General features: G+C 49.7%; 1 protein-coding gene across 6 annotated transcripts in view; it reads right to left on the minus strand.

The window, feature by feature from the left end:
- Window positions 1-227: 227 nt before the first annotated feature.
- The window catches only part of LOC105900898 (ephrin type-B receptor 3), a 58,658-nt gene continuing 44,114 nt past the window's right edge, over window positions 228-14,771 (minus strand). Inside the window, exons 9-16 of one of the 6 annotated variants that reach the window (XM_031574342.2) lie at window positions 13,552-13,604; window positions 13,217-13,441; window positions 11,377-11,624; window positions 10,700-10,915; window positions 10,400-10,549; window positions 9,741-9,934; window positions 6,929-7,084; window positions 228-4,559 (exon numbers count right to left, since the gene is read on the minus strand). In XM_031574342.2, the coding sequence (XP_031430202.1) occupies window positions 4,451-4,559; window positions 6,929-7,084; window positions 9,741-9,934; window positions 10,400-10,549; window positions 10,700-10,915; window positions 11,377-11,624; window positions 13,217-13,441; window positions 13,552-13,604 (1,351 nt within the window). In that variant the 3' untranslated portion in view covers window positions 228-4,450. The remainder of the gene's footprint in view (window positions 4,560-6,928; window positions 7,085-9,740; window positions 9,935-10,399; window positions 10,550-10,699; window positions 10,916-11,376; window positions 11,625-13,216; window positions 13,442-13,551; window positions 13,605-14,771) is intronic. The other 5 variants (XM_031574343.2, XM_031574345.2, XM_012828275.3 and 2 more) reach the window with 5 other exon arrangements.

Raw genomic sequence — 14,771 nt, forward strand, 5'->3', positions numbered from 1 at the left:
AGACATTATGAACAAAAGTGAAAGTATGCAAATGGTGTTTGCATGCATCCATTATTTAGAGATGAATTAGAATGTGAAATTGAAAATGTAATCAAATAGTTCCTAATTTGATGCAAATATGAGACAGAGCATTACAAACACTGATTGTGTCAAACATGTCACTGACCAGAATGCCAATGAAGATGTCCTGAGAGGACCAGAAAGAACTCAGACATACACAGGCAGGATATTTCTTAAATAATTTAATTGCAAAAGGGTCTTTTAAAAATATTTCTACAAGAATGCATCATTTTCATTATTGTTGGTTTGTCAACACCATTAAATACACCTCAATGCATCAAAAAAAAAGAAAAAAAAATGAAAAGAAAAACTTGCATGTTGAAATGCGTCCTCTCTATATAAGTACAGCCTACCTCTCAGGTCCGCTCTGGAGTGGGTGGAAAAGTGACAAGAAAAGGCAGGTCATTAAATGTGCTTGGAGGAAAACATCATGTTTTGTATAAAACAATGATAGAGGAGAGACTGCACTGGAGGGAACTATGAGAGGAGAATGAGAGGTGGAGGAGGACGAGGATGAGGAAGAGTTACTGTAGGGACCTGAAGCGGGTAGAACAGGGACACCTTAGACCTGGTGAAGTCCACAGACAGGGGAGATCATTGGCACGGAGATATGTGTAACTTTGCAGATGTTCTGCCTCAGAGGGCTGGTTCGTTATGCCAGTGCTGATGCTAGCACCTTCTAGCACCTTCTCTCAGGCTCGGCTCAGCTCAGTCACGGGGGACACACAGAGCCGCCATTCAATATTTAGAAGGAAGAGAATGGATTTCCTGTTTTACACTGGGTCTGAAGTGTCGGGGGAAGGCGCTTCTGTGTGTGTGTGTGTGTGTCGGAATGTCGTACAAATGGGGTGTTTCTGACGCACTTTGAGTAAATCCTCTTCAGATGTTTCTTTTTTCCCTCAGCAGCGAGTGAACAGACCCCTTAGAGGAGGCAGCACTCTCAGCCACTTCCTGGAATGTCAGCGGTCCTGCCTTCTCTTAGCTGGAGGTCTACGAGCATGAAGACTTGTCTGAACAACATGGCCGGGTTCAGTGGGTTCAACATAATCATAATCATTATTTATATGTGCTCTGGGCTGTATTCACTAAAATAATGTGTGGCCATCATAAACACTCCTGTCACACACACACACACGGATTCCTGTCCGCTCTTTTTTTTTAACCACTTCAGTGTGCTTATTTGATTTGGATAATATTGTTTGTTTGTTTTTTTCCCTTTAAAAAAGGCTAAGTGAGTGGTGAGCTGAAGAAGGATATCATTGTGTTTTGTGAAGGCTAGGGTTAGCCAGAAGAATGAGAATGAGATGCGGTGCTGTGCAGCCAACCGCATTCTGGCTAACACTGAGACATTTACTGACTAGAGTGTCATTCAGTTCTGATAACACATGTGTGCTGCTTCCCAGTGTAAAAATGGAGGAGAATCTAATTGTGTTGCTCTGCATTTGCACAGGATCCATGTTGGTTGATGTCCAATCTGCGCGAGGATTTAGGAGGGGCTGTGTGGGTGACGATAATCTAACAATGACTCTGTGCATAGCAGATATCCTCCTGACTGCCCAGGAAATTGAGCTCACACATTATTTGCCATTTCCTTTCAAGCCTGACCATCTAGCTCTGGCGTGAGCACCGTATCTCTGGCTACAAAATGTGTTCATACTTTTGAGCTCATGCATATATTCTTTTTTTTTTCCCCTCTCTCTTTTTTCTGCGGGGTCTGTGTGACGCCCAGGCCGGGTCTCACTGCACTAATCAGCGCCGGGCAGAAGTTAGGCTATGTGATGGCGACCTGCGACAACAGATTATGAAGGATGGGGGACGAATCATCAGTCTCTGGTCAGGTTCTAAATAGGTGGACTGTCGCTGCATCAGGCCTATGAGGCTGGGAGCAATGTGAGAGGGGGGGGGCAGACACCTTTAACGCCATGGAGACCACAGAGGAGGAGAGGGGGATATGTTCACCAGTGGACCCTTGTCCTGCCATAGCACTGAATTTGGATGGGACACATCACTAGCCTTAGCCCTAGTTAATATGATGTGAAGGTGTATGTGTGAGTGTGTGTGAGTGAGTGTGTGTGAGTGTGTATGTGTTGTGAGTGAGTGTGTATGTGTTGTGTGAGAGAGAGAGAGAGAGCGCTTGTGTGAGCATGTGTTTTAAAGCTTTTCGATGTGGAAGCTATGGAGGAGAGTGGAGATGGCTCGTTAGCTCGTTAGCACGGTTAGCACTGGGTGCTCTGGCCACTGCTCGTGGAAGACAATACCAGACGGCTTGAGAAGGGCTGCGTAGAATGCATCAGAACAGCACGTGACTGTTAGAGATAAGGAACCAGTCGAACCGATCATAAAACACTCTTGTGTCTCAGGTCTCAGACACACCCCCACCCACCTACACACACACACACACAGAGACACACATACACTCGGAGGGTGTGTTTCAGGGGTTAGACCATCATGAACATTATCTATGAGTAGACTGGTACTTCTCCCTGGGTGTGTTGTGTTGCCATGCTGTTCATACTGGTGAGTGTAGCATAGAGATGTCTAAGGCTGTGGAGAAAAGGGGACGTTGCAGACTTAACGTCTTGCATCCTTTTTGCGTGTGTGTTTCTCTCAGGATCCTCCTCCTCAACACACAAGCACCCGTACACCATGAACGCACCCTTCACACAAGCGCCCGTACGCCATGAACACACCCTTCACACAAGCACCCGTACGCCATGAACACACCCTTCACACACCCTCCGGTCTTTCGGTTTCTTTTCTCAGGAGGTTTATGATTCTTTTGTTACAAAACATTTACAGGCTGTTTAGAACAACAACAAATACAATATCCAATTTAAAGTCCATGTCAATTTGTTGGCAGTTTCCTGCATTGTCTCTCCTCTTGGCTACAGTCCACAGCTCTCTTGGCCTTTTGTCCGGATGTGGAAAAATAAATACATTATGGAAGAAGGTTAAACCGAAATGATTATTTGTAAATCCATGTAAAAGTCAAAAAAGTTGTTTTGTGGTTATTCTTAGTCTCTGGATATATACATATATATCCGCTATCATTTTGACTTTGATTCAATAAAAAATGTTAACAATTGTCCACAGAATATAATTGTTTGAGATATAATTTCTCCTTTGAATTCAGTTCATGCGCTATATCTCCATAGTGACGCATAGCTGAAGCTATATTGTACAGTATTTGTGTGCAAATCCTTACACTCCTACCACAACTGTGTACACACACTCTTGCACACTAACTCTTCTACTCTCTCACTGTCACACACACACACACACACACACACACACACACACACACACACATTTACATGAACTTGCATGCACTGACGCAGACACACACACGGACTAAAGAAGGCCAGTCTGTCTGTGTAGTCTAGCCATTGACCTGGTCTCGCCTCGCTCCCACCCGGTTGCACTGAGGTTCCGACCAGCTGACTTTAAACACCAACATCAGCATATTCACAAATCAGAGAGCAGAACATAACATAACATGACCATCTGAACAACAAAACAATTAAAAAAAAGTAAGAGAAACTCAGCTGATTATCCTACCGTCCTAAAACTACGCAATCTCCTGAGCTCACCAAGTCCTCTGCTTCTTGGTGGACAACACCTTTCTTTAGCTTTCGCTCAACTCTATCCATCACCTATCACCTTTAACCTTTCAACTTTCAACTTTCACCTCAGCCTCGGCGCCCTCTGAGCCTTCCTAGGCGAGTGGCCTTTATGTATAACACCTTCAATATGAAGATGGGGAAATAAACTCGCACACAAACATCCACATCCACACACACACACACACACACACACAGAAACAATTGCTAAAATGGGAGGGATTCTTCTGCTGTCCTCTTGCAACCTAAACCTTTGTTTTTGCTTTTTTTTTTTCTGCACACACACACCATGCTCACATTTCCCAATGACCGTTCGTTTCTCCCTTCCCCAAAAGTCTCAAGTCTCCTGCGTCTGTTGTGTCCATCAGGAGTGTATTCTGTCCGGCGAGAGGAGATGGGCTTTTCACACGGAAGCACTCGGCTTGGAGGGGGGGAAGTGTGGAGGTCCTCGCCCATCCTCACACAACAAACAAAAACCAAATAAGAAAGGGAACCACGCGAGCATGCAGCACGCACGGGATATGGGTTTCTCTTTTCGAAAAACATTCTCATAAATGTCTTCGTCAGGTGGAAAATGGAGTTAAATCAACAGAAATGGGGTGTGGTGGTGGTAGTGGTGGTGGTGGTAGTGGTGGGGAGGGTGGAGGGTTTTGAGAGAAAAAGTTGTCTGAGGCACTGCGAGCCAGTTTTTGTTATCTGATTGGCAGATGGTCAGGCAGCTGGGGTTTTCCATTGGCTCTCTATCTGGCACAGTCCCGCCCACTTCTGGCTCAGACTTGCACCGGCAGTGTTTGGTTCATCTGGAGTCTCATATCCTGAATGCTGCCCAGAATCTTCTTCTGGTGGCCGGCCAACGTCACGCCTATCCTCAGGAGGTCCCTGTCAGGGAGAGAGAAAGAGAAAGAGAGAGAGAGATAAGAATATGAAAAACAATGAGTAAGCGACAAGCAGAGACAATTCCTCATGAGGGAGAATGAAAGCGCCAAACAGCTCTAAAAAAACAAAACAAGAGAAAAAGTGCAGTCTAACAGGCTTATCTATAAACAAAACAGGCTGGGCTTAGATAAACTAAACTCCAGAGAAAGTTCTAGATGTTTGCGCGAGGCAACCCAGCACAGAACGTTCCTCTCAGATGCTGTCTGAGAATGCGAAGGAAGGTCAGGTTGAGAGATGAATCATTAGCCAGAGAGCTCAGCTTCACAAGAACAGCTGCCGACTTTCACACCAGTAACTCCTGAGATAGTTCACTACTCCCCCCACATACATATCACTGCGCCCGGCCATACACAAGCTTTCATACGTGTGCCAAGAAAAGTTCCTTCTCAACAAACTCTCTAAACAAAATGAACATTAGGAAAGTCGCTGGTGACTGGAACCGAAGAAAAACAAAATGTCTCCACACTGCATGGTGTTGGTTGGGTCACACACACACACACACACACACACACACACACACACACACACACACGGACACACGGACACACGGACACACGCAAATATACACAGTGCATGGTTGAGTCGACTACAAGGACACGGGGAAGACTTTCTGCTCTTTGTCTTGCTTGTGTACTGGCGCTGATAACCGTTTAAGATAATGATTAGCAGTGTTACAGTGTCTGTATTTGCACTTCCTCAGGTGTCTCTGTGTACACACACACACACACACACAGACACATGCAAACATACACACAGACACACACACACACACACACACACACACAGACACACACACACACACATGGACACACGCAAACATACACACAGACACACACACACACACGCAGACACGCACACACACAGACACACACACACGCGCATGCTACCGCTGGTATTCCACAATTTGACATGCGATTTTTTCCCAGCCCTCTGCAGCGCTGGCCTCATCACCGTGGCGACGGAGGATAAAATGATAATAAATGAAGGCCATTAGGAGAATTAGCCGCCATTACCAGCAGGAGAGGCCCACTGCCTGCTCCATCTGCCACACACCCAAATGGAAACAAATTAGCCCTACCTCTAGCCCCCGTTATCCGCCTAACGAGCTTGATATATTTATTATTATTATCCAGATTTATCTGTTTGATTGCAACTGCCCTTCTCCCATCCTCATTTCCTGGTCGGCCCAGACACAGGGGGAGAATTGCTGTCATTGACCAAGAGGGTTTATTGTCACCCAGTAATGAGAGGAGCATGATAATGTCAAATAGAAGGCTTGTGAATTGAAAAGAGCCTGTGCAGCAAGAGTAGTATTGATACCAGCTGATAAGAGGCTGTTTTATAATGATTTGCTCTCTTAATGGAGCTGGTGGTTTGGTAGCTATCTGCTGCCAGGCTACACCTCCGCTTCCTCTGGGGTGGTATGCAGTCTGAACACCTCCAGTCAGGATGGGTTTGGAGTCTGAGACTGTCACCAGCCAGCCAGTAGGTTTAGGAAAACTAGTTTAAGTGAAAATGTTAAAAAGAGGCAGTGTTTTTTAAAAGTCGGTGGCAATGAGGAACAGCAGTATCAGACTCCAACCTCTTAAAGGCTGAGGCACTCACGTCAAACTCACTTCTGAACTACGCCATATATGTGACATCACTAAACCACAGAAAACTCAATAGAGAGTCTTCAGACCTCAGTCAAAGCTGGCTTTAGAATAAGAGAATTAAATACATATATATTTTTGTCAGTTTTGACATGCCCGATACAGCACACATCCACTGGAACAGAGACCGATCTACTCAGAGCCATATCTGTTCAGGAGCTGGTGGCTATCTGTGTAACCTGCGTTCCTTTTCTGACGTACAGAATGTGGTTTAATCCTCCTGCCTGAAGCAGCCATTATAGACCTTCCCTAAATAGCCTCCCGTTGAGTGGACTGTTTCATCTCCATAAGTGTGCTAAAGTAGTTGAAGTGGCTGAGTTCCTCCTCGCCGTTTCCCTTGTCTTCCACTTACAGATCCAGAGCTTTGAAAGTGTTTGAAAGCTACAGCTTCTCCACCGTCAGCATGCCAGCGTATTACAGTAAACACACTGCACGCGCTTGCAAACTCTTTTCAAACTCTTTTCAAACGCTTTTCAAAAGCAGCAGCATATATTTGTGCTTATTTGGTGTTATTTTTGTCACGCGATTCAGTGTAGATATTCTCTCCTCCCTCATCATTACACACACCCTGTCAGCAACTGCACTCAAACACACACACATATAGACACCCACACACGGAAACACACGCACAGACACACACACACACACACACACACTTACTCAGCCGTCATCTGCGCGACAAGGTCGAAGGAGGCGAAACCAGCGTTGAGGAAGTTGTCACAGTATCGGCTCATCTTGATGGCGTCCAGCCAGTCGCCCACAGTAGTGAAAGTTGTGTAGTCGGGCACACAGCGGTCGAGGAGGGGCTGCGACGCCCTACGGGGGGAGAGAGAAAGACAGAGAGAGAGAGAGAGAGAGAGAGGGTTAGGCCACGCCCCTACTCCACTGCCGAAACCTCACCCCCAAACCCCCCCACGCCACCTCTCCCGCCCCGTAGGGCCCCCCTCCCATCCTCCTCGGGCCACTGTAGGGCGACTGGCTGGAGACACGGCCGGATCCGAACCGGAGCCGAGCAGAACCTGGGTCTCATCGGGCCCAAAGTGGCCTTGGGCTCGCGAGTACGCAATATTTTACATGTACACAGTTCCACAGCAGGGCCAAGTACTAAACACACACACACACACACACACACACACACACCGACACACACACACATTCACCAATGCGATTGAGAGAACTGAAGAAATGAGTTGAATGAATGTAAGCACTGGTGCTCAGTAGAGATCACTGATCCAGGCCTTGGCAACATGTGTCAGTGAACAGCAGGAGAGGGGGAAAGAACACACACACACACACACTTGGAAGGAGGGAAAGGTTGGGCGATAGGACTGGAAGCATAACAGAGGGCTGTGTCCGTGCTCCATGCTCTGGTGATCGCTGTCGACTTCTGATGGCATTAGATTAATTAACAATTATGAGAGAGGGAGGGAGGGAGGGGGGAGGGGGGGAGGGGGTGGGTAGAGAGAGCAAGTGAAGGAGAGAGAAAAGAGAGAGAGATAGGTGGGAGAAGAGAGAGAGAGAGTGAGTGAGCTAAAGAGAGAGAGAAGAGAAAGGCAAGTGAAGGAGAGAGAAAAGAGAGGGAGAGAGAGCAGGAAAGAAAGAGAGGGAGAATTAATAAGAGGGGCACAGTGGCCCCATTGAGGCGGGCCAGTGCAGATGGATGGATGGATGGGAGAAGTGATTTTTAATAAGGCTGGTTCTCCTAGGAGAGGTGGGGGGTGAGGGGGGTGGGGGTGGGGTGGGGGGGTCTGGTCGTCATGGACTCCTCAGACAGGCAGGCTCTCTTAATGGAGCATTGTTAGAGAATGCTGGGGGGGGGTGGAGCTACTGCAGGAATGTGGCCATGAGGGTAAGTCTGAGTCCCCACCACCCCCACAACACACACCCTGAGACTACACAGACCCCCATCAGGACCACAGCTCCACAGCAGATAGCCAGGGTGTGTGGGGGTGTGTGTGTGGGGGGGGGGGTGGCGGGGTACTGGGGCAGTAATGGCCGGAGGCAGGCATCATCCAGGTGTGCACTACATACTGCTGGTGGTGGTGAGGGAGGTCTCCAGACGTGTGTGTGTGTGTTTGTGTGTGTTTGTGTGTGTGTGTGTGTGTGTGTGTGTGTGTGTACACTGCTTCAGGTGCTGAGAGAAGTGCAGTCTTGGTGTAAACATTCATTCATTCATTCATTCATTCATTTATACATCGTTAATCTTTAGACTGGAGGCTACAGCTTTGGCTGCTCCTTCAGTCAGTTGTGCTCTAAGGTATTCACAGAATGTGTGCGCGCGCGCACACACACACACACACACACACACGCACGCACACACACACACACACACACACACACACACACACACACACACACACACACACACACACACACACACACACACACACACACACACACACACACACACACACACACACACACACACACACACACACACACAGTCCTATCGATAAGAGAGTGATACAGGTGACAGATGAAGTGATAAACATTTCCATCATGGTGCGTGCCTAATCTCTTATCCCCACACACACACACACACACGCACATACACACACACGCACGCACACACACGTCACAACACGTCTCAGGCATGCACGCCACCTCAACGGCATCTCAGCTAAGGGCCACCCCACCCCAGCCTCTCTTCCTCAACGCCTTGCTCATTAAGCCCTGTGGGGCGTCCCCTCTCTACTGGCCCGCTGTAAATCTCGTTAGCAGCTAATTAAAAGCATTCCCATCTTCACCGTGCTTTAGTCTATCTAATTACACCCCCCCCCCCCCCCTCCACCCCCGACACCCTCTTAATCTCCTTAGTCGTCCGTGCAGCCACGGCACCACCTCCTCCTCCTCCTCCGCTCTCTTGGGACCCAGCCTGTCTCCCCCTGCCCCTCAAGGGTACCCCCAGGCTCCCTCACAGGGGGGACTTAGAGCTGGGTCACCTCACACACACCGCCTTCACTGCTTAAGACCTCGACCTGTGTCTCTCCTCACCAACGCCCCGGCCCCTCGCCTCCCTAAGACCTTTGCCTGGAAGCGACCCAGCTAGCATCAAACGGCTAAGCGACCCAGCTAGCATCAAACGGCTAAGCACACAGCTAGCATCAAGGAGCTCAGCACAGGTGCCCAGGGCACTGGTGCTCCTGCTGGGATGCCATCCCACTGTCAGGAATAAAGACATCTTTGATCAGTAATAGGACCCTTTTGAGGATTACGGCTAGGTCTACTGTGGTTTAAGATGTTGATCTGTTTCCAAAGGTGTTTAAGTTCGGTGGAGGTTTAGTTTCTTATCTTGTAGCTGGAGGAGACAGAGCTGCCAGTGTGGTGGCCTAAGCCGAGGTGGCATATCTCGAGCGGCCGTTCTTTAGATGAATTAATGATCGATTGAATCATTGATAAAGGATGAACTCTGATAATGATGCGTTGTTATTTGATTAGTGCGAACCTCAGACCCGCGGCGCTGGTCACTCACCCCGACTGCGTGCTGGTCACCACCTTAAGGCTGGCGGCGTTGCGGATGAGCTTGTCCAGCGTGTTGACGATCTGGGCGAACTTGGGCCGCAGATTCCTCTCCTTCACCCAGCAGTCCAGCATGAGCTGGTGCAGGGCCGTGGGGCAGTCCATGGGCGGGGGCAGCCGGTAGTCCTGCTCCACAGCATTAATCACCTGGGGAGGAGGTCGAAGGTCAGAGGTCACACAGGGGCAGCGGACACTTACACTCAATACGCTCATAGGTTTGGGTGTTGTGAGTTTAGAAATGTACATTTACAGTCGAGGAGAGATTCGGGTTTTTAAAGCATTTTAAAAGTGTATGTATGCAAAGCTATGATGTTGTTAGCATGTGCTGCTAGCACACTGGTATATCAGGTGAGCAGCAGCATAATAGCTGTCATCATAACATAGGGTTGGGCAGAATGTGAAAAGGAGGGGGTGTTGGGGGGATGAGGTGTTGGGGGGAGGAGGTGTTGGGGGGAGGAGGAGGAGGTGTTGGGGGGAGGAGGAGGTGTTGGGGGGAGGAAGAGGTGTTGGGGAAAGGGGGTGGTGTCAGCATGAGGAGGAGGTGTTGGGGGAGGAGGAGGAGGTGTTGGGGGGAGGAAGAGGTGTTCGGGGGAGAGAGAGAAGCCCACTCACATCCTGGTTACTCATGTCCCAGTATGGACGTTCACCGTATGACATCACTTCCCACATGACGATGCCGTAGCTCCACACGTCGCTGGCTGAGGTGAACTTCCTGTAGGCGATAGCCTCAGGGGCCGTCCATCGGATCGGAATCTTGCCTCCCTGGCAGAGGGAGAAAACCAAAACTCATGGGTCAGGAATCATGTTGAGACCAGACTGGCCCATTGGGACATTTAAGCTGAGCAAGCCATTGCCAACTCTGCAGGTAGTCATAGAGAACATTCTGGAATGAATGGTAGCTAGGATACTGACCAGTGAACTTGTGTAGGTGGGGTCGTTGGGGTCATCCTCCAGGAACCGTGACAACCCAAAGTCGGACACCTTGCACACCAGGTTGCTGTTGACCAGGATGTTGCGGGCCGCCAGGTCACGATGAACGTAGTTCATGTCCGACAGGTACTTCATGCCAGCTGCGATGCCTCTCAGCATCCCCACCAGCTGGATGACCGTGAACTGCCCGTCGTTGAGCTGAGGGGAGACCAGAGAGGATGGGTTGGTCAGGAACTTTCTGTCAGGAACTTTGGCTAAATTCTTTTTTTGTCTGTCTTCCGGAAAAGGCAGCTGTTTATATTCCTCCAAGGGAATGATTCATCAGCAGATGATTCCTCTCAAAATGGCACACGCAAGCAGAACTGTTATATTTGTCTTCGATGAGTGGCTAAGACTTTCTACTCTGTAACCCTTTTTTTTTTACTGGAAAAGATTACTGGATATTAAGGCCTACTTGCGCTTGCAGCAACACTGAACTTTAGCTGAGAGTAGGTGAGTAATATTGACTCGGTAAATTTAACACACTATCAGCTCTCCAGCTTTATCATCTACTTTTGACCCCAGTAATGCTTAGGGAGCGGATGTCAAACAAAGATAGTCTGCTATCAAACAGCGCCTGACTGACCACGGAAGCATGACTGGGCAGACTGGACTCTCACCCTTAGGAAAGAATCAAGGGCGCCGTTCTCCATGAACTCCGTGACGATCATGACGGGCCGGCTCTTGGTGACCACGCCCTCCAGGCGAATGATGTTGGGGTGGTCGAACTGGCCCATGATGCTGGCCTCGGACAGGAAGTCCCGCCTCTGGCGCTCGGTGTAGCCCACCTTCAGAGTCTTGATGGCCACGATGATCTCCCTCCGGCCAGGCAGCTTGAGACGGCCGCGGCACACCTCCCCAAACTCTCCTGTGAGAGCAGGGTTTCAGGAGGAGACGAGCCAGAGAGCGACAGACAGAGAGAGACAGACAGAGACAAACAGATAGAGAGAGAGAGAGAGAGAGAGAGAGAGAGATGGGGCAGGGTTCAGAGGTCAGGGGAAGAGTGGAGGAGAGTGGGGGAGAGAGGAGAGGGGAGAGGGACAGTAACTGGTTAGAACTGAGGAGCCAGGGGAGGGTGGGGGGCTGTGACAGAAGCAAGGGCTGAGGCAGCAGAGGCCCAGACGGCCACCACGTAGGGACCGGACACGGCCCAGATATGCCACCCGTCCGGCGGACCAGCACCAGCTGACCAGCACCAGGTCCAGCTGACCAACACCAGGTCCAGCTGACCAGTGCCAGGTCCGGCTGACATATATCAGGTCCGGCTGACTGGTGCTGGGTCCGGCTGACCGGCGCCATGTCTGGGTCAGATCCGATCCAGAGTGGTGCTATCTGGAGGCTGGCGTGCCGGGGGGAGCACAGTAGGCCATACCAGGGCTGAGGGGTCTCGGGCAAAGCACAGGAGCGAGTGTGTGTGGGGGACAGGAGAGGAGAGGAGAGGAGAGGAGAGGGCAGGAAGGAAGGGGTGAGGAGAGGAGAGGCAGAGGGGTTAGGCTTCAGAGGGGGAGAGGGCGGGGGAGGAGGACAGCGGAGGAGAAAGGAACTTGGGAATGGTGGATGGCTTGCGTCGGGGGCCTGAGTGTGTGAGAGAGAGAGAGTGTGTGTGCGAGTGTGTGGTGGAGACACGTGAGAGAGAGAGTGTGTGTGCGAGTGTGTGGTGGAGAGTTGCAGCGTGACCAGGCAAAGAGGAAGTGGTTGGGGGAGGGGGGGGGTGTGGAGGAGGTGAGGGGGAGAGGAGGAAGGGAGAGGGAGAGGGAGAGGGAGGGAGAGGAAGAGGAGGAGGACAGGGGATATGTCACTTCAGACAGAGGCTGGGAAGCAATGGGTTCCACCAGTAGAAGCAGCAGCTGTTTAGCAGAGGCGTCATTGTAGAGCAGAGGAGGATCTTCATCAGAGCTGGTGCCACTAAACGGGGGTGGATCTCCTGCTCTACGCCTCTCCTCTCCTCTCCTCTCCTCTCTTCTCCTCTCATCTCCTCTCCACTCCACGGCTCCTAACGAGCCGCAAGCCTGACGCCTGACATTACGTTTCGTAATTTACTTTCCATGACTACATCCCTGCAACAGACTACCAACCACAAAGAATAAGCAACAAGGATGGTCATCACATAGAGGGGGGGAGGGGGTCAAGAACGAATCAGGAAAGCAGGAAAGGAGATGGGGGGGGGGGGCGGGCGCTGACGAGCGCTGACAATCACGATGATGACACTAAGACAGGAAAAAGAGGCTGGGCCCTATCGGATCTACAGACACGAGGGTTTGTGTTAGCACGGAGACTGAGACGTGACATATGATTTGTTCTTACGGAGGCTCCCTAGAGAGGGAGCGTTGCTCGTGAGTGAAGCAGGTAGTTAGGCGGTCAGTGACAGAGAGCTGTGGAGAAGTAGGGGGGGAGAAAAGACAGAAAGGGGGGTGGGGGGTGGGGGGGGGGGGGGTCGCGGGGATGAAGTGATTGAAGTACCGCTTGCTGTGAAGTCCTCTAACGGTATGGCCTGGGTGGTATGCCTAGCTGTCCTCCCCCTGTTGCTCAGCAGCTTGTGCTGTTGGTTACCTGCGCCGATGACCTCCTCGATCTTCACGCAAGAGATGTCAATTTCTTTGGCAAACTCCCGCACCGCTTCGTTGGGGTCCTCGTAGGTGAACGGGTCAATATACACCTTGGTTCCCGGGGTTACTATGGGGGATTCAATAACAAGAATAGGACTATTAACTAACGTAGTCACAGCAGCTGTATCCAGAATAGATTTTTATGTGAGTTCACTTGAACTCAGAGGTGCAAAATATGGAGAGGCTTACTGTACTGCTGCAGTTTCTCAGTGTATTCTGACTCCGAGCCGTGCCGCTGTTTCCTGCAGAAACACAAAAACACAGACCGTTGGTCTAACCCGCCTTCTGTCCAACAACAACACAACAAAACATGGCCAAACAGACAAAACAAAAGGGCTTCGCCAACAGAAACTAATAATTAAAAAACAAATGTGCAGTCCTTTCTATAATATTGCTTCAAATGTTTTTGAGCGGTTGGCGTAAGAGTAAAACAAAGAAATGAATGAAAAAGAATTCATCAGAGAGAGGACTAACCCTTAGAAACAGCAGACACAATACTGGTCTCTGCTCCATCTCAATACACTCCTCTCTCTCTCTCTGTCTGTCTGTCTCTCTCTCTCTCTCTCCTTCCCTCTCTCTCTCTCTCCCATTCTCTCCCTCCCTCTCTTTCTCTCTCCTCTCTCTCCCATTCTCTCCCTCCCTCTCTTTCTCTCTCCTCTCTCTCCCTTTCTCTCCTTCTCTCCCTCTCTCTCTCTGCCTCTCATCGCCCCGTTTATACAGCAGCCCTGCTTATGGGATGTTCAGGGGTTTGGGTTGTTGAAATTACATGTTAATGTTCTTCCTTTGTTGTCTAACCAGTAACCGGGGCAATAATACCCGCTGGTGATTTGCATCTCATTTCCAATTCAAATGCAGTTCCGGAATATGCCAAGGCCTGTTTTTTTTCTCTTTCTTTCTTCTTTTTTTTCTCCACTAGACGTGCTAAGACACAAAGAAACAAAGTAGCAATGAAATTTGAAAAAAAAAAAAAAGTGTGAGAGATTATTCAGCTCACAACCACGAGACGGACTCTGTTATTCTCTAGCTGTTGGTGTGGCGTAGAAAGAGAGAAAGGAGAGAAAAACACAGGAGATGACAGAGCTACAATAGCTCAGCTGCTTATGCACCTCACCCCCAACACACACACACACACACACACACACACACACACACACACACACACACGCGCACACACACCCACGCGCGCACGCAAACGCACACGCACACGCACACACACACACACACACTCACAATACTCTGAAGCCTATCATTCTGTATGAACCTCTGTTGCGCACAATGGACAACAGACAGGATGTGCCTGGGAGAAGCCAGGGCTGTGCTATATGAGCTAGAACCCTGTGTGATGCCTTGTTTGCTATGAGCTAGAACCCTGTGTGATGCCTTGTTTGCTGTAGGCAACACACTGGTGA

This window comes from Clupea harengus, chromosome 10, assembly GCF_900700415.2.
Source record: "Clupea harengus chromosome 10, Ch_v2.0.2, whole genome shotgun sequence".
NCBI lineage: Eukaryota > Metazoa > Chordata > Actinopteri > Clupeiformes > Clupeidae > Clupea > Clupea harengus.